The sequence below is a fragment of the Athene noctua genome, chromosome 1 (assembly GCF_965140245.1).
Source record: "Athene noctua chromosome 1, bAthNoc1.hap1.1, whole genome shotgun sequence".
Taxonomy (NCBI): Eukaryota; Metazoa; Chordata; class Aves; order Strigiformes; family Strigidae; genus Athene; species Athene noctua.
This window is the reverse complement of record NC_134037.1, coordinates 166,714,259-166,734,629: the sequence shown is the minus strand read 5'-3', so window position 1 is coordinate 166,734,629 and position 20,371 is coordinate 166,714,259. Positions and strand designations below refer to the sequence as shown.

The 20,371-nt window shown below is 41.6% G+C and overlaps 1 protein-coding gene across 2 annotated transcripts in view; it reads right to left on the bottom strand.

Annotated features, from left to right (window-relative positions):
* Positions 1 to 4,504: 4,504 nt before the first annotated feature.
* UMODL1 (uromodulin like 1) overlaps positions 4,505 to 20,371 on the bottom strand; it is a 53,434-nt gene continuing 37,567 nt past the window's right edge. The window contains exons 15-22 of one of the 2 annotated variants that reach the window (XM_074929312.1): positions 19,356 to 19,493; positions 17,293 to 17,750; positions 16,452 to 16,594; positions 15,055 to 15,291; positions 14,050 to 14,209; positions 10,907 to 10,991; positions 7,994 to 8,201; positions 4,505 to 6,421 (exon numbers count right to left, since the gene is read on the bottom strand). In XM_074929312.1, the coding sequence (XP_074785413.1) occupies positions 8,014 to 8,201; positions 10,907 to 10,991; positions 14,050 to 14,209; positions 15,055 to 15,291; positions 16,452 to 16,594; positions 17,293 to 17,750; positions 19,356 to 19,493 (1,409 nt within the window). In that variant the 3' untranslated portion in view covers positions 4,505 to 6,421; positions 7,994 to 8,013. The remainder of the gene's footprint in view (positions 6,422 to 7,993; positions 8,202 to 10,906; positions 10,992 to 14,049; positions 14,210 to 15,054; positions 15,292 to 16,451; positions 16,595 to 17,292; positions 17,751 to 19,355; positions 19,494 to 20,371) is intronic. The other variant, XM_074929322.1, reaches the window with a different exon arrangement.

The following is a 20,371-nucleotide window of genomic DNA, read 5'->3' as shown; positions in this document are numbered from 1 at the left end:
GTCTGCGGATTTCATAGGAAAAATCTCTGTTTTGGAAGAGAAGGGCAGGAGAGAGCAGAGAGCACTTTCTGGGGAATTTCCTGCACATGGAAAAGGTGCTGCACTGACAAGTCTCCTGTGTCACTCCCTAGCAGACACTGTCACATCCAGACTATGTACCTAAGAGTGTCTAGCACAAGGTGATAGCTGTCCACACAGCCAGAAGGAGGTGAGCTGAAGAAACAGGCAGAGATTCCCTGAAAACTCAAGGTTGAAGTACTCTCAGCAGTGGGCCTGATACGATCAGGAGATAGCAAGGAGAGAAGAGAAATCTGGGGGGAAAAAAAAAAAAAAGAGAGTGGTCTTGAAGAAAGGTAGTACCTCTACAGAGAGAATACTACTCAGCTGTAGGTTTGCCACAAGCCTTGCTGGACAGACCCCTAGGCAGAGTAGAGGTTATGGAGCAAATCAAAGAAGCCATTAGGCAGCTCTGTGCTTTAAGTTTTCTACCAGACTGTAGCCAACATCATGTTTTTAAATCAATTGCAGTTAAACATTTTCAGTTCCTTGAACTTGTTTCCTTCCACAGCCTGCAAGAAAACTTTCCAAACAGGTATTAAAAATTCAGTTTCTTTATATTTTAATGGACAAGGAAAATTTCCAATTATCTCAGCTTTTTCCCAGCCCTGCTGGGACCAGAGCTTGGCAACATTATAATATGAGAGAAGAGAATAATGATGAGTGTTTTGCATCAGGTGTCAGCAGTGTTGTGTTCTCAATGAGCAGTAGGGACATCAGGCATGCATATCACTGGTCTAAAATGCAAACTAAATCTTCACTTCTACATATTTTTCATCCATCATCTCAAATAATTATCTAGAGACAGTTCTTCATTAACTGAAAAAAATGTGGGCAACACCAGACTGGAAAGAGGAGATGGTCAGTGCTGCTCCCCTAAATTTATCCTTGGTCACAGAACTACTTGTTTGGTAAAATTGCCTGATCACTCATGTGGGGAACTGACCACAGCAGTCTAGAATGAGCCTTCCAAAGCCATCAAAACTTGTCTGAGCACCAGATGGGATGAAGTGGTAGAGACAGAGGGACCTACTGCACCTCGTACATTTTCTCCTTAACAGGAGTCATCTGTGAAATTCCTCGAAGAAATTAGGGTGTGTTCCTCTAAAAAGGTGACACGGTCAATAGCCCAACTTACGTACCTCTATACCAATGCACACAGCAGGAGGAGTTGGAAGCCAATGTGAAGCTAGCAAGCTGCAACCTAATCAATATCACTGAAATGTGGTAGAACAAATCACATTGACTGGAGCACTGCAATTCATGGCTATAAAATGTTTATAAGAGACCAGCAAGGAAGGAGAGGCAAGGAGGTTTCCCTCTGTGTAAGAAAAATGATTGACTGCCCAGAGTTGCCTTTGAAAACAGTGCTGAACAGGTTGAGAGTTTATGGGTAAAAATTAGGGGCCAAATAATGAAGGAAACCTTGTGGTATTTACCACAGGCCACCCAGTCAAGGGGAGTCTGTTGACAAAGCGTTCTTACTTCATACTTGCAGGCTCTGATCCTGCCAGGAGACTTCAATCACCGTGACATCTGCTGGAAAAGCAACACAGCAAGCTGTAAGCAACCCAGAAGACTCCTGGAGTACACCAAGAATAAAAGACAGCCCAAGCATTACTAGACCTGTTGCTTATCAACATGGAAGTTCTAAATAGAGATGTCAAGATTGGCAACAGCCTGAGCTGCAGTGATCATGCCCTGGTGGAAATCACAATCTTGAGGTATATGGGCCAGGTGAAGAGTAGAGTCAGAACACTGAATTTTGTGAGAGCAAACTCTCAGTTGTTTAAGAAAATAGTGGACGGGACCCCCTAGGCAACTATCCTCAGGGATAAAGTATCTGAACAGAGCTGGCCAGTCTTTAAGGACATATAGAGCGCAAGAGCTCTCAATGCTCATGTGTAAGAAATCAGAAAAGGAAGGCAGGAGACCAGCATGGCTGAGTAAGGACCTCCTGGACAAACTAAAGTGTAAGAAGGAAATGTACAGGCAGTGGAACCAGGGACGTGTATCCTGGGAAGAATATAGGGATGCTGCCTAGATATGTAGGGATGAGATCAGGAAAGCTAAATCCCTCAGGCCCCTGAACTTCAGGTCAGGGACTGGGGGAATGAAGTCCCTCCCATTGAAAGTGATAATCAGGTTCAAGACCACCTAAGGAACCTGAATACACTAAGTCCATTGGACCTGACAAGATGCATCGGAGGGTCCTGAGGGAGTTGGCTGATGTAGTTGTGAAGCCACTCTCCATCATATTTGAAAAGTCATGGCAATCAGGTGAAGATGCCAGTTACTGCAGAAAGAGAAACATCACACCCATTTTTAGAAAGGGTACAAAAGAGGACCCTAGGAACTACCAACCAGTCAGCATCATCTCTGTGGCAAGTAAGATCACGGAACAGATCCTCCTGGAAGATATGTCAAAATATAGGAAAGACAGTGAGGTGATTAAAGATAGCCAACATGGCTTCATCAATGGCAAATCATGCCTGACTAACCTAGTGACCTTCTACAATGGAGTGGTTGCATCAGTGGACAAAGGAAGAGCTATGGATGTCATCTACCTGGATTTATGTAGGACCTTTGGTACAGTCCCCCACAATATTCTTGCCCCTAAATTGGCAAGTTATGGGTTTGACGGATGGACTGTTAGATGCATACAGAATTGTCTGGATAGTCATGTCCAGTGAGTTACAGTCAATGTCTCAATGTCTGAGTGAAAATCAGTTATGAGTGGTGTCTCAAGGATCCTTACTGGGACCAATACTATTCATATCTTCATCAGTGACAAGGACAGTGGGATTGAGTGAAAGTTTGCAGATGACACCAAGCTGAGTGGCATGGTTGATTCACTAGGGGGAAGGGATACCTTCTGGAGGGACCTTAACAGGCTTGAGAACTGGGGCCACATGAACCTCATGAAGTCCAACAAGGCTGAGTGTAAACCCCTACTCCTGGATCAGAACAATCCCCAGTACCAATACACACTGGGGTATGAAGGGATTGAGAGCAGACCTGCAGAGAAGGACTTGAGGATACAGGTGGATGAAAAATTGGATATGAGCTGGCAATGCACATTTGCAGCCTAGAAAGCCAACTGTATCCTGGGCTGTATCAAGAGAAGTGTGGCCAGCAGGTCAAGGGAGGTGATCCTCCCCCTCTACTCCACTCTCATGAGACCCAACCTGCAGTGCTGTGTCCAGCGCTGGGGCACCCAGTGTAAGAAGGACATGGACCTGCTTGAGTGGGTGCAGAGGACCACAAAAATGATCAGAAAGATGGAACACCTCTCCTATGAAGAAAGGCTGAGAGAAATGTGTTTGTTCAGCCTGGAGAAGAAAAGGCTTCAGGGACACCTTATTGTAGTCTTTCAATATATGAAGGAGGCTTATAAGAAAGACTGAGAGAGACTTTTTACCAAGGCCTATAGTAACAGCATAAGGCACAATGGTTTTAGAATGAAAGAGAATTTTTAAGATTGACTATAAGGAAGACAATTTTTACAGTGAGGGTGGTTAACCAATGGAACAGATTGCCCAGGGAAGTTCTAGATACCTCATCATTGCAAGTGCTTAAGGTCAAGTTGTATGGGACTTTGAAATGGTCTCGTGAAAGATGTCCCTGCCCATGGACTAAATGATCTTTAAAGACCTTTTCCAACCCAAACCATTCTGTGATTCTATGATGCCTCAACTGAACCATTTGTTCTGTGCCTCAGCATGAAAAGGAGACATAACAGGACACAGCACTGAGAAAACAGTGACTGCTAGCCAATGAAACCTAGCACAGAAAAAAAATTACAAACAAAATGTGTGGCAGCTGTGCAACACTTTTGCACAGGAATGAGAAAGGAAGCATTGGGAGCCAGTGCAGGTGCTCTTCCTTGCTTTTCACACTTTAGTCCAGACAAATCCACTAATGCCCTCAGGGTATTTGCTTCACTGAGCATAAGCTCTGAATATGCTGCTTTTGGAGCAGCTGTCAGACCTGTACAAATCAAATGCCCATGGCATCTGGTGTGACACTAGTTTCAGACTGGATCACCACATTGCTGCAATAATATTATTGGACTGGGAATGTTCAATACTGTTTTGGCTGTCTTTGCTTTAAAGAATAAATCTAAAAATATGTTTGTCCTTTGTAATGTTGAAAAAAGAGACCCAAAACCACAACACCTTAGTAAATGCACGTACGTAGTTGTTAGTAATTGCAGTCCATTGGTGTTTGGATAATGTCACGTATTGTGTTTTGAGTGATGTTTGAATGTTATACTGATACTTGAACAGTTCTTCAGAAGTTGCCACATCCACATGCACAGCTTAATGCCTGTGACTAAATCATAAAAGGAAAATACAACCGTACAAAAGTCAACAGTAAGTTACAAGAGTGCTTTTATTAAGACACCAAAACTCCACTAAACAGACTCAGATAGTCACAACAGCTGTTTCTGCTGAGCATGCAAGGTATCAAACACTAGCTACTGGTTTGCATTTCACACTGAAGACTAGTGCTCAGCTTTTCTAAATGGCATAGCTCCACTGAAATCAATAGGCAAATCTCTAGTCCTGTCACTTTCAAGCAGTTCAGGACTGTAAGTACTAAAATCTAGAAAAATATTTATAGTAAAATAGCTTATCCTTTCACTGTGTGCAGAAGGCAAACACATTATGTATTTGAGAGCAAACTGAGCAAAAGTTAAGAGACTCCTACGTAATAAAAACTAATGGTTATGTTCATCAGACTCTAAGACTGCAAAGATAATTTGCAGTTTCACTAATGCATTGTAACCAAATGGATCTTTTTTTATATCAGGATTTGGTACCTGATATTTCAGCAAGGAAAAGACAGGTCAAAGATTTTTACTCCTTATAGATTCACTTGAACAAAAAGCAGAATGCAGATGATTATTCTGAATTTTACTGATGTATTTAAAAGGGGTATATATATAATCTTTAAGATCAATCAGTATGATCTTTTGCAAAATGTAGAAATCCTATACCCAATAGTCTTATTACCTAACAGAAATTGGACTAGTGGGATATAAAAGCAGCTTTCCAATGCTATTCTGTACCAAATATCAGTACCTAAATGCTATGGCTACTAAGAGTATTTCTGAGTTCAAGTTAATGACCAGTTTCCACTAATGGTGTCCATTGAGTTTAAAGAGGAATTGGCTTGTTCACTGCAAATTACTGAATTACGTGTGACCCAGACACAGCAGGCTCTATCACTGTGTAGGAGCACATGCAGCAATCAGAACCAAGGGGTGGTGGGGACAAGTTACCACACTGCTTTACTCCGCATCTTCTAACATGCTCACTGAATTGGAGGCTTGGGGCAGCAGCGTGAAGAAGACCACCCTGAGAAAGAGTCCTGCAGGAGATGCTGACTGCGGAAAATGGTTTTGTTCCACTTTATCCAGTTGAACAGACTGTTGTATCCAATGGAGCACACAAGCTAAACCTTTGCTGCTGCACCACCAGTAGGGTCTTGCAGTCAAGCAAAATTCAGCTCGAATTTGTAACTATACTGTTGTAATTGGAGTGCCATCACTTAGGTGGGCAGCACATTCTGTGGCTTGATTGCACAATCATTGTGGTCTAATTAAACAAAATATGGAGGTCCCAATTGACTTATCTAGAAAAACATGGGCTGCCAGTAGCAAAATTAGTTTCTTTTTTCTTTTTTTCTTTTTTTTCACGGAGTCCTTGTCAATTAAAGAATTTACAATCAAACCTTAAAACTCATGCTGAAAACCACTCTGAGTAGGTTAAGCCCCAGATTCATGGTGCCTTTTCTTTATTCGGTGGCAAATCCAATACTTGTTCTCCAACTTCTGTATACTTAAGGCGTTGCACAATTAGGTCTTCAACGTTGCTGCAGCTCAAAGTTTCAACCTCACCTTAAGTAAATAGTGAATTACAAACTGAAAAGGAGACCTCTCTAAGGGTTTGCTGATCTATTTCCTGGAATATTTATGGAAACATGCACCTTGTCAATAGTAATGGCACAGGTGATGCTAAGATGGGCACATATCAACATGTCACAGTGAGAGAGCCAAATCTTGGAACTGGAATAGAGAACTATGAAGTCTTCCTTCTTTCCCTTCTCTTTTATTTATGGAAAAAAATGCTAAAATTTACTTCAACCTGGAGCTGCAGTTGCAAATAGTTCTCAGGACACCGGGGAAGAGTGAGATTGCTAAAAAAAAATAAATAAGAGGGGGGATAGAAGCCTTTTATATGCGGCATTAATTTGGAAGAGTCAGTATTGCAACATGACCACCATTGTGAAGAGTAACGAAAGCCAAATGCTGAGTGAAGACAAGCTTCAGTTCTCCATCTGATGAGATATGATCCAACTAGAAAAAATAAAAAGCAAACTAATTATGATTGAGAAAGGTAATTAACTATCTTCCAAAGAAAGTAAATACACAGGAAAGAAGAGCTGAGTAGTTCCAGCATCTAAAAGGAGCCATAAGCCAAGATTCCAACATGATGTATAAGTGTTACGAGCCTGACAATATCCTTTATGCTACAAACTCACTGCACAACTCCAGAATTCCGATTACTATCAAGTATTGCAGTCACCCATGACTACTCATGAGAGCAGAAGGATGAATGAAGACAAGACATTCTTTGCTCTGTGGAGAGACTCGGAGTCTTCATATATAGGTTTTAATTTAATGGACCTAGATACGCCCTTTATGATGGATTATGGCTCCCTAGTGGGACCTGTACCACTGATGGAACTGTACAGAAGCCCCAGGTACCTTCCCTTTGAGCTCCCAACAGGCAGCCCTGCCCAGCCTGTGGGAAGCAATCACCCTCACCTACAGTGATCTCCTAGGAGCCTCCCATAGATGACTACAGAGGTTGGTCTCCATAATATAAGATTAAGGGAAATAGAGCTAATAATGACTACTCAAGAATTTACAAGCAGATACATGGGATACAGTCTTCCCTATCCTTTCTCCGTGATATGTATTAAGCGTTATTGTACTCAGTGAAGCAAACTAACTTATCCACAAATACCATCATGATAAATCTAGTGAATTTACTGTGGTCATGGCAGCTGCATTGACATGTATGAGGCCTCCATCAGGAATGAGTTACTGAATAACTCTGGTAATAATGTCAGACAAACCAGCTGCCAGGAACAGAATTTGATCTGCAGTAAACATCCTTGAGTTGCGAAGCAATGCTAGGTGTTCTTTTTCAGCAACCAGCTTTCTCACCTATCTCTCCTCCTCTTAAAGGCACAAACATACACATGGCAGTGAGAAGCTAGAACACACTTATTTTACAGAAAAAGTGCTGAATCTTGTGGTATTCTGGAAAAGTGTAAAATTCCCAGGCTGCAGAGGCAGAATGTGTGGTAGTAGTTAACACACCTCAGGGCTGTCTTTTCAGACTCTCTCCAGGCACTTGTAAGCACTGTTTATGCATTATCAATATTTCAAGCTCTTTATGTCTAACATTGTACTATTTTCTTGAAAAACACGCCCTTCAGAAAAAAAAAAAAAAAATAAACACAAGCTTTTGCAGAAAGGGATAACTTCTGAAGCAGATTTATAGAGAGTGGTAAAGTTTATCTCCCTTATTATTAGTAATCCATGACCCGGAACTAAAAGTGATATGCTTTTTGTGGAAATGGTTATTGGTGTTCTAAAATGGTGTGTCATTTACTCTGACTGAGACAGAAGCCTTGAAGGCAGATGGAGAAGGCTGTCTTCCTCCTCTGTAGTGTGCAGCATTTGAAAACAGGCAAGAATAGTAAGAATTTTATTCTTACTTCTATAACCTTCTCCTGCAGCAAACAGAACAGGAGGATTAAATACCCTTAAACAGAGGATGCTTTTCTGCAAGTATTCAACCATTTTAGGAAGAGATAAACAACTAAAAAACGTGACTGATCATAATTCAGTACTTACATGTGGTAACCTGGAAATTGCTAGTCGTAGAACACTTGGTAGCTGAAGTTGTCAGACTTGATTCTGAAGTTGTATCTTCCCGTCTTTCGCTGGTACTGGAAAATGAGAAGGCTCAAAACTCCCAGCACAAAACCAAACACGGCAAAGGCAATGAGGATGATGTATCCAATTCCCATCCCAGCCTCCTTCTCTCTCTTCAAATCAGATGCTGAAACAAACAAGAGGTGAAAGAAAAAAGCTTTGACGTTCCTGAATCTTTTCCTGGGATGGGAAAGAAACCTTGCCTACAAATTAGCCAACACACATGTTGAAGCACAGAGCTGTGATATGGAAGTGAATCAGCCTTCTGGGGAGGGTGATTCTCATGGAAAGGTCCATGAGCCACAGTCCAAGTTCTCTTTTTACGTACAAGTATCGAGTGCCTGCAGACATGAGTATAATGTGTCTTTGGAATTTTCTATTAAAATAAGAATTAAAGGATCAGCATTGGTGACTTTTTTAAATGCTGCCTTACTTTCAGAATAACCCTAAAGGCGAAGCATTCTCCCATCTTAATCCTGCCCCCATTCATCTATGATTATTAAACCCCGCTTTATTTGCTTTTATCTCATATGTAACATTTCTTTAAACGCAAAGTATTTAGGAAAGGATTCTCCATGTGTGCTGTGTCTCTAAGCTCCCCTTCTAGTCAGCAGCAATCTGGCCAGGGCAGTCAGTGGAGGCAGTCAGGTGAGTGAGTCACACTGATGTGGTCACTGTGTGCTCAACTCTGTAGCCTGAACATAAGCATCTAGTGCCACCTGAGAAGCCCAAGGGTGTCTAGAATGTCTGCACAGGTCTGGCAGACATGACATGGGACCTGCAGAAGACCTATAGTCTTTTGGAATAGTACCCAGACACCAAGGGGAAGGAAAGGATGGGGCACCATGGGTCATGAGCACTAAATGCCTATGTGTGGGCAAGAGTCAAGTCCCTTGTTGCCAGCTGTCTCCCTAGGCTCGATTGACCATCAGCAGAACGTGTTCACCTGGTTCACACATAGACACTTCCATGTATTTGTCCAAATCTGCAAGCAGAATCCCCTGTCCCTTTAATATCGTGCCTCTATTAATGTTTGTACATGTATTCTTACATACTTCTAAGTAAATCTTGTAAATGCTTGATGCACCCACAAGAACATCTATTTGCACACATTTTCAGGACAGTGTTTATTCATCCAAGCACTTGTACAGTACCTGAGCTGTACAGAAGACAAATTCCTATGCATCCATGCCTGTAATTAGAGACAAGATCTTTGGCCAAAGGGCACAGCCACAGAGGTATGCAGTAGCAGTGTCTGGGCTATGTAACATCCAGGGCATCACTCCAACACACACCAAAGCAGTGTTGCATAATCTAGCTAGCTTGTTTCTGAATTTCAGTATGAAACAAAAGTATAAAAAAGAAGATGCACAGTGGAAATGGCAGCCTGTAGCCAGACACAGACAGGACAGGTTTTCCTGAGGATAAGTATCAGTGTTCCTTGCTATAGCATGTGGCCAGGCAGTACAGGCAAAGAGCAGTTAAATCTTTTTTCATGCTTCACTGCAGCAGCTTACCTGACATCGTAATTCATGTTGTCTCCTTCAACACACAGAGATGCACGTAACTGTCAAGGTCTAGCCTCACACTTAAAATGCAATGTGAGTATCCATACTGGAAATAGGAGAAGACATCTAGTAATGCCACCTTTGCCTAAGAATCGAAGTAGTACAGTCCAAACACAGCCCCCCTCACCAGAGTTCCTTTTGTGTAATGACCATTTTTCAATATTAGAAATGTACTGGGGTCTCCAGTGAAAATGGGAGTGAGATCTATTTGATGTAAGTAAGTGCTGTACAAAGAAAGTTGTATTAATTGCTAAGTTTTAAAAAAAGAACTAATTCAGAAATCAGCACAGAAGGCCCATTCTAACAGACTAATACTTCATATAATGGAAGAAAAATACAACATGCGAAGTCAGAGCCAGTTTCTAGGTCCAGAAGAACATTGTGATCATCATGGCAGAGAAAAAGATACCCTGAACCCAGAAACAGTCCAGCATTAACTTGTCTCCACGGTCGGAAGAGTGTTAAGTGACTGGCAAAACAGGCAACCAGCAGGAGGAAAGGGGGTGACTTCTGTCTATTCACAGTAGTCATGTGTTAAAACTCTGATATTGGTGTATACAAATATTCTCAATGAGTGTTTTATGCTAATAAGGTATGAATGCAAGCATATGGCTGGAGGAGGCCAAACGATCAGAAATGCTAGAGGCCACACGTGCCCTGGAAAACATCACTGGGGTAAACGCAGAAGAGGCAGATGCATAACGAATTAGACCTTGCTTGTACACAGTGCTGGTGTTCACTCTCTATTAACCTGTACTCTACCATTCCACCATATTAACCAAGGTGCTGTGCATCAGCTGTGCTCTGCCACTTTTCCTCACGGTAGTAAAGAAGTCAATACCAGGGAGTCTAAGGAAACACAATACAATCTCTTATCATCTCTGATTTTGGACTTCAGAGCTCAGTATAATTGTAGTCTGATGAGAGGGTAAACACTTGACAACCTGATTGCAATCTAAAAGATCCAAGCTGCTTTCACACTTCGCTGTTGTTATAATGGTTTGATTTTGTGGCTGCTGTACTCTTTGTGCAAAAAGCTACACAAAGCACTTTATCCTCTCCCTTTCTACATTCCCTTGACAGTATGAGTCACTTCACCGAGGAGGGCACATGATTTTCCAGACTGTCACACAGCATCAGTAAGAACTCCTGCTCCTCAAAGATATGCAGAAGGGCAGGAAAACCTTGCATCACATTCATTTGCCAGTGAAAAAGAATCTTGAAATGATAGTTACTCTTTTTGTAAGCACCTATTGTAACTCACCAGCTGATTTACAGAGGGGTCCCCAGGATGTTCTGTGCATTGCGATGGTTTCACCACTCTTCAGGGATCGAACTGCATGGCATCTCTGCAACAATCAATTCAAGCTCCGACAAGTAATATGGCTTACTAATTAAAAATACAAGTATTTGTATTGAGTATGTGAAAGTCCAGTGCTATTCTCACTCACTGGGGTTTTTGTTTCTTAATGTTATGCTTTGTTAAACTGAAATGAGCACCAAATGGAGGTTCAAAAGAAATGGCATTAGGGAAACATCAGTATAAAATCTGTAATTAGTCACACTGGAAAACACTCCTGTGAACAGACATTTACCACAGGCGATCTCTTTCTTTTTATTAACTTTCAGTTTGTTTTAGAGAAACCTTATGGGAGAATAAACTTCTCACTATTTCTATATGCCAGGGTTTTGCAAACATTTTTGTTTGGATGTTTCTGCTGCCCATGGCAAGCACAGCAGCTACTACAACCAGCACCAGCAAAAGCAGCAGCAACTTTGAGCCCCTGCCAAGCTGTGTGTCATTCTGAAGCAACGCACAACTCTTCAGTGACATGTGAACTACTAATCTGGGAACCTCTAGTCTGAAAGCCCTGACCTGTGAAATGCTGCTTTAGCTTTGTGTGACCAGCAGTTGCAGAATGCACAGCACACTAATCTTCTGCACGCTTCCTCGGTAGCACCGTTCGGTTTTGTTTACTACATTTTTCTCTTAAGTTGCAACCTAAAGGTCTCTGATGGGAACCATAGCCTGCTGAGGTTATTCAAAAGATACAGTGGCTCTCCTGGAAGTGCACATAAAAACAGAGAAACTGCAGTACTATACTATAATCAGCAAAAGAAAGCAGAGAAGTGCAAGGGTGTCTTACCAGCTTGTCTACATAAGAATGTCTCGCCAGTGTTATCAGCCTGGTTACACTGAAAAAACCTCTACAATCCACTGTCAGCAACAGTGTCTTTAGCTGGGTTATCCCCCAGAAAAATACCTACTTTGGCCTACCCTCGAATAGCTTTTCAAGCTAGGCGGATCCACTGGAGGATATAGCTACACAGAGGCTCCCTGATGTCAATGATATTTCGGTTCCACGTGGCCATGTAACAGCCACATTCCATCAAACATATGCCTGCTGGTGGCAGCACATCGCTTCTCTTCCCATTCAAAGTCATGTTTCTTACTCATTTCTTACTACATTGTTCCCCAGTCTGTCTATTTTTTTTCTACTCTAAACTTTAGAGCACCTTACTCTCTCCACCAAGAAAACAAGGAATAAAAAGACTGGGTAAGAAAAAATAATACAAGATGTAAGTGTCAATTTTGTGGGCAAAGAGCTGAAGTAAACCTGCCCTGGAGCAAGTCAGTGTTCTCCAGAGTAGCAGACAGATCAGAGGATCAGATCCCTGACCTGGGCACTTTCCCAACCATCTCACATTATTTCCAAACATACTCTGTTCTTGCTCCAGTTTTCCTTGATCTTTACATTTCCTGCAGCTCCCTCTCCTTTCTTTGTAAAAGCCATTGTCATCCTGTGTAAATGTGCCTACTGTTTGTTTTCTCCACCTAACATTTTAATTTCAATCTAAGATACTGAACTCACTAACTTTTCATACGTAGTAAATTTTGCATAGGAGAAAGAGCAATATATCTCATATATATATATATATGTATGAATAATATAGAATATATGAAAGAAGGCCTTGCTGATTAACTCTGTTGCGCCTTGTTTACTGCAGATGTCAATCATCTCAATCAAACCTCATCTTGGGCTAGCAGAATTACCCCATCACAGAGCTCTGTAACTCAGATCAAAGCCAGTCCTTTAGTTAACTGTCTTCCTAAACTTTAATCCATACAGCTAAAGCCTGTTCTAACAGCAAACCTAGCAGCTCCTAGCAAAGCAACTCTCTGATACCTTACAGGAGCCATAAGGGTCCATGCAGCCCCTGTCCTGCCCATCCCTCTTATTCCCCTGCCTTGCACCCACCACCATGTCCCTCCTCAGCTGTGCAGGACACACAGTGAACTCGGGGATGGCACTACCTCCTCCAAAGGTAAAGCACTGATTTTTAACCCACAAATTCAGCTGTGAACACTGGAGCCATCTTTTTATGTGTCAGACGTGTTTCCTGTCCCTACTTTTTTTTTTTTTTTTTAAATCTGGAGGAAGCGTATGCTTTGAGAAAGGAAACTAGTATCTTCTGCTAACCATTTTTAATCTTTTAGGAAGAGATCGTTTGCTTTATAATGGTCTTAAACAGAGTTATTTAGAGCTAGAGGAAAGTGTTAAACAATGGAGGAACACCAATCTGCTAATGAAAACATCCTTGATAGAAAAAGAGCCAGGAAGGTTGGCAGAAGGAGAGGAAAATTCCTGTGTGTTTGCTATAAAGAAGAAAAAAAGTAATCAGCAAAACCTATTTTTTCTTATTTCTATGGTAGCAACACATTTTTAGATGAGGCAGTGTGTATCAGTTACTTATAAATAAAAAGAAACAAAGCAATGCTTTCGAGCACAGGCAATTAGAAACTGAAGTTCTTATCAGAATATTGCTTGGTTTATTGCTTTATAAAGCAATAGGACTTTAAAAAAGCCATAATAAATGCTATTAGAGTCACAGCCCTAGAAACTTAATGCCACTGAGCTTCCTTTCCTGGCACCTAAACTCTCACCTGAAGAAGCAAATCTCTAGGGGGGAAAAAAAAGGACAGAAAAACATCCAAAATCAATTTACTCAGACTTTTCTGCTGACACTGTCAATATGGGTGCTTGCTTTTTTGTGACATGTCCATCTGAGTTGACAGATTTCTGAACAGTCTATCTCATTGTGACTTCTGTTCACTGCCTCCCAGCCACTCCTATGCAGAGGTGAAAGGTTCAGTTCTCAGGTTCCCCAACTTTGATTTCCCCATTTCTATGCAAGTTCCATGCTTTTAACTACAAAGATGAGGAACAGGAAGAAAGGCTGACACTTCCATATGATTGTAGTTCTTCCTCACTCCTCTCTGTTCTCGGCAGACAATGAAGAAAAACTTCAAGAGCTATTTTAAACCTTGTTTGGAAACATTACTCCTTCAATTCCATAGCACATGGCACGTCAGTGAAAAATAGCACATTGGAGCAAAATACTTACCGTCCTGCAGGTGCTTCCTGGTTTCTCCATACAAATACGAATTTTGCAGTGTAAGTAGACCACAGAATTGTTGACAAAGGAAAAAATTTTCATCTTAAACTGTGCTTTGCTTGAATTCCCATTCTCTAACACTGTGGTATATGTATTTGGGATGGGACAGCTGAACAGGAAGAGAAAAAACATACATAGCAACTCAGTCTATAGAAGGCATGTTGTGGTTATATCACATAACTGAGGTTGTAAGGCTCCTTTAGAAAGCCACAGCCAGACCCTCCTTGAAGCAACTCTCCAGCAGTACAGGGATGATAAGGGGCTATTTGCTACTCTACTCTGACAGTAACTGAATAGGAGATTCAAGATGTGATTGGAAAGTTGGAAAAGAAGGGAGTGACAGAAAAAAGGATTTAAACTTGGCTTCACCAAAACCAAATTGAAAGAATATCATATTAAAAGGGGTATCTTTTGTTACTGAACAAAAGTACTATCCTGTATTTTAAGGTGCTGGGTGAGCCCAAGGAATACGACATTGGGGTGAGATTAGGGCTTGAGGCAGCAACAAACCTCCTCTTTTACCAGAGGCTGCATTAATACTGTGTGTGAGTCACAACACATAGGCACCAACTAAACTATGTCTTCACTGATGAGAGGCACGTAAGCTCTTGGTAAAGCTGAGCCACAGAGAAATATATAAAGCACACCCTTTTCAAATGTTCTTTCACTACTGACTGCCGAAACCACCTATTTCTTCAGGTCAAAAGTACAGTTCCTTTACAAAACTGTGGGGAAGACAACCAAACTCAAACAACTACCACATTACCCTTTCAAAACATTTTCTTTTCATACCCACCTCTCTTGTTCAAAAGTGTGACCAGTGTACATGGTAAGGGACTGTGTATATGAATGATGAGAACACACATAAAAGGCACTTAAAATACAACACAGTAGTCAGTGCCACTGGAAGATCTAAGGTATGGCACATGATATTTGCAAGTGGCATTGCTGTACCTGTTGCTGATAAAAACAAATGAGAGGGGATCCACTGAATTATTAGTTGGAGTTGCCCAGCAGTCAGTGAGGACCACCTTGAGCTTGCTGTCTGCTCTCTGGATCCCCACTTCAATCAGCACATTGTCACTGGCAGAGACGCTGAAATTTTTTGGCAATGGGGAGTTTCCAATAAACAACTGCATTTCTGTTCTGAAGTGTCCAGATTCATGCAAATCCTCAAAGATGGTGTAGAGTCTGAAACATCAATTAAAAGACCACAGATCTGACTGTATGTTTCTATAAATCATAAAGCGGTGCCTGTTTCTCCACCTTTTGCACATTTAAGAAGTGAAGAGTTATCCGCACTCCAGGAGGTTAGGACACTGTTCAAGAGGAAAGAGTGAAAATGCATCAAGTTTTTAGTTGGGTACATAGGGATCATGGAAACACAAGTGGGAAAATCCAAAGGGTGGAATGTCTTGACAATAGAAGAAGAGCAGAAAGATTTGAGTGGAGCAGAAAGGGAACAAGATTATGAGCTGTCTTAAAGTTCAAAATAAGGAAAGTAAAAGCTTAGTGCAGAAGAGAAGAGCCAAAAAAAATGAGACAGGACAAATCTGAACTTACTGAAGTAAGTGAGGGACATAAGAAAATTATAGAGCTCAGAGAGAGGGGGCCTGACAAAGACTTTACAGGGGGATAGAGAGGAATATACAATGTCTGAACAGGTTTAGGAAACAGAAAGTGGATTTGGTGATGATAGCTTAAGCATGGAGCTAGGCAAAAGAGAGGAGGTGCATTTGTATGAAGGGAGAACATTCACCATCAGAGCAAAGCTTGTGCTTCTGCCTTTTTGGTGCGTGTGGGCTTGATTTTCTGTGAACAGTGGATTTGATTCCATCTTACTTGAAGATGGGACCTTCTGTAAAAATGTATTTGCATTACAAATCTTCTCTTTTTCCAAGTTGATCAAATAAGGATTTGTGAGGATTAAAAATTGCCATCCTCAGCACCCACATAGCAGTCTACATGCCTACCTCAGTTGAAAAGAGACATGATTTTTATGTTCCAAAAGCAGGAAAGTACTGTTATTGCTGCACATGATTTCCCAGGAAGGCAAAGAGATGTCAGGAATTCTGACTCCCAAACCTGCACCAGTAGCTCCCATTTATTTTCATCTGTGGTTTAGCCAGGCAGTGGCCAGACTTGTTGGGTGTTGGATCTATTGACACATTAGATGGAGGAGGAGAGAAGCACATAGCAGGGATCACCTGAGCACAAGACTTGTAGGATCGAAGAGTCCTTAGCATAGCAAGTACTGTCACTGGAAACAGCTAAGGTCCCTGGGGATTTTTCCAATGCAGCAGCGCCCAACCACACAACAGCATTTCAAAGTAGAGAGGGTTGTTACTTACCCTTCTGCAATGTAGCCAGAGGAAGTCAAGAGGTCATTTTGAAACACACAGTGAATGGGACTGGCAACTTTTAAGTGGTGAATTACTCCCTGAGCAGAAACATCATTCCGAAGGATGGTTTTCACTACAGTATTAGTCATGTTCTGTAACACAGAAGGAAGAAAGCACGACTTGTGAACATCAGTGTTTCTAGGGGTATAGCAGAGCTGCAGGCTTACCAGCTTCAAGTGCTTAGGTATTCTCCATTCTCCTGGCTGCAAAAATCAAACAGATTAAACCTCTAGTATCTTAGTTGATGTACAGTGAGACAATGAAACTCCATCAGTCTTGCCCCTCTTCCTTAGTCTGCAATGATCATTGTTCCACAACAGAATTTCTGTACTTTGGCATGACCTGAGCACAGCCTTTGGTCTGGGATCCAGAGAGACAGCCATTACTTTTTGCCCCCACTACTGGTAGCAGTTGGAGTATTCGTCTAAATATGATTATGAAATTGCTCTTAAGAAAAGAGAAGCTTCTGACAGCTGCATAGGGAACTCAGAGAGGCATGGAAAGTGATTGTCATTTTGGAGAGGCCCTTACCTTTTGTTGCCTGACATCAAAGGTTCCCCTTCTTTTCTGCCTGCCCACCCTCCCAAACAGAGGTAACTTTCCATCACAGGAAGAGGATTTCTTTCTCCAAAGAAATTTCTTAGTCCAACATTTCAACAACTAAGAGACTGTACTCCTAGCTAAGGATCTGCCATCAGCGCTTCCCTCACACCCCAGCCTCCTACCTCCCACCACAAGAAAAAAAAAATGCTCCAGGGTTTCTTCACATTCACCAACTCAGGGGACTTACAGTCTCAACTTCAGTGCCACAGTCACTCCAGCCTGCCTGCAGCTCCACGTGAGTGCCATTGCTGATGCTCACATTGCAGCGAGGCTCCCCCAGGTACAGGGAGGTTTCCGGGATAGACTCCTGCTGTAAAAATCTTTTCTGGATGGCAAGGACAATCTTCTCGATTTCACAAAACACTCTCACTGCATCTTTAATGGAAACCTCCTGGGCAGGTTTAAAGAGGGGAACAGGAGATGCTTGAGGAGAAACGTCGGGAATTGACACAGGATCTATGGTGAGAGGAGGCAGCACCATGCTGGAGAACGTGGTGTCCTCCAAAGCTTTGTGCACAGTAGTAAGTAAGTCCAGTGAAGCAGGGGAAGAAACATGAGTTGAAGTTTGCAAAGATGTTGCAGGTAGAACTGTGTTGTGTACAGATTTCTTCTCCATCACTGTTGCCTCCTGGCTGATAGGTAATGCTGAAGAGTGCCAAAAATAAAGGTACTGTTACAATTTACAGGTTCAGATTGACTTCATAAGGTAAAAGCAAACTCCTACAAGGAAACTAACAGTGACTGGCAGGAAACTAGCTTCTTTTGGTTTTTTAACCTGCTCTCCTTACTGCCAAAGCTATGGCCTTTTTTAAGAAAGATACATAAAATGCCTGTGAGTAAAGCTGAAGTGCTTTATTTCCTCAGAGCTGCAATAATTAGTGTGCTTGAGTAGAACATATACACAGATTTTGGAAGATCGGTGCTTGCAAGAAATCCCCAACTGCAAGCAGTTCAGCAAGTATTCATATGTTTTTGCCTAGTACTATAGGAGACTGCACACTTCCAGATGTGAGGTATAAACAGGAGAGGAGTCTGTTAAAAAACTTGGCCTCATCTGTGGCCAGTTGGAACCCAAAAGATAAGTCGCTGAGCACTTTGGAAAACCTATTTTGGGGCAAGTGCAGGACAAACCTCACATAGCAGGCCCACATCGCACATATGTGTCCTGAGAGACACAGTGGGGAGTTGAACAAATGTGTTAGCAGCAATATTTAATGGTTTCAGGAAGAAAGCAAGCAGGGGAAAAGGGGAAGCACAGGTTGAGGTCAATGTATATGTCAAACACTTGACATCCAGCACAGGCTTCGGGGTTACTCCATGGCTCTTTGCTGGTAGAAACAACCTAAGGATTCATCCACCACTGACTTGGAGAATAAGCTTAATTTGCAGTGAAACACAAAGGATGTGTCTCATTGCAAAAAAATTCTCTTCAATAATTTTAATGGGTTGTACGTACAAAATAGCATCTATTTCCCAAACAATTTATAAAATCTGTACATGTATATATATATGGAACTCCTCAGCTTTCAGAAATGCTCCAAATTTAAAAGCTGCTGATTTGAAGGTAAGAGTAAGAAAAAGAAAAGTCTGAGCTCCTTCAGAACTGATATTCCCAGAAGCTCATTATCATAAATATCTTGGTTAAACAAAACTGAGCAAAGGTTGGTATCAGTTGACTTCAGGCAAAGAGTAGCTTGTCAATGTGGTTATAAAGACAAATATAAATTAGTGAAGAAGCCTAAAAGAATTTAGGAGCTTAGAGTCACATCATACATCAGCTAACAAATGATTTAAGGAGAGAGAAGCTAGATGAATTGACTCATGCAAAAAAGTACTTTGTAATACTAACACTTCATCCCTGCTGCCATACAGAGGTCAAACCATGTACCTAGTCCTTTCTGTTACCTTCTCTATTATCTCTGCTACTGCTAAAGTAAACAGCTAACACTCTTGACAATCCTATCTAATTTTAATGGCAAATATGAGAAAACAGAACTGTTAAAAGAACTTTACAAAGACAGCATTAAATATTAATATAGTAAACTCTCATGACAGAATATTACAGTCAGAAACACTTAAAGCCCACTGCAAGACTTTTCTCATTAGGATTCAGATGAAAACAACAAACCAAATTAATCCCTGGCAAAATTTCAAGACCTATGGCAGGGGTGACCAAGTTCCAGTAAAGATCAGATCACTAAGCATTCAGTTAGCCATTACTATTACTTAATAATTTTTTTTTTTTTTTGCCTTCACATCTTCTTCCAGGCCTTTCTGGATGCACATCAGTGAATCCTTCATTGCAGCTGCACTGGTAAAACCCAAGTGTGTTATGGCATGATGCATTCAGGGAGCAGTCATCTTCTTTGGTTTTGCACTCATCGTAATCTGTTGAGTATATTTAAGCATAAGGGAAAAGGTGGAGAATATGTAAATGAAAATGTGATGGTTCTGAAATGGGAGCACAGTCGTATCATCATGATATCATGGTGGGATTACACCTCTTAGCTGTGATACTCTGCTGTACATGTTAAGCAGCTTCTGAGTCTAGAAGAGGTGGGACACTGGCTAATTGCAAGGCACTAACAAAACCCTCCAGGAGCTGTGCTACCAGTGATGCTCAGCAGATACTCACTGCAATGTAGGCACCCTGCTGCAGAGCTCCTATCCTCCTAACACTGACCGACAGCCCAAGGAGACACTTCTAACCTCAGGGGCTTCCTCAGCTGCATCCCCCATTTCACACTTCTGAAGAGATGGTTAGTAAATGCCCAGCATGAGTGAAGCAGGAGGGTGGTGTGACTGGTCCAAGTTGCAGTCTAGTTGCTGTCTTAATTTTTACCTGGCAAAAATTTTCACATTTGAAACGAAAAATATGCTTTACTTCCCTTTCTCTTCACAAAGTCTGATTGTAACTGTGCAAATAAAGACGTACCACCATAGGTAGGATTCAGAAAGCAGCACTAACCACCCGCTCTATAGGGACCTGTCCCTGAAACAAACCATTTGTTTTAGCACAGGTTCAAGGGGGGCAGGCACTCTGCAAAGCACTACCACAAGATAGTCATGATCTTACTAATTAACGGATATGTAACTTTCCAGATTCACAGCTGTGAGGGTAACAGGCAAAGAGAATGTTCAGGGCAGACCATATACATGTTTCTGAAGTCATTTTGTGAGAGATTCTAATTGACGTAACAATATTCTTTGAACAAATGTATCATGTTAAGAATATAGAATTTGGCATTTTTTTAAGAGATGGCACA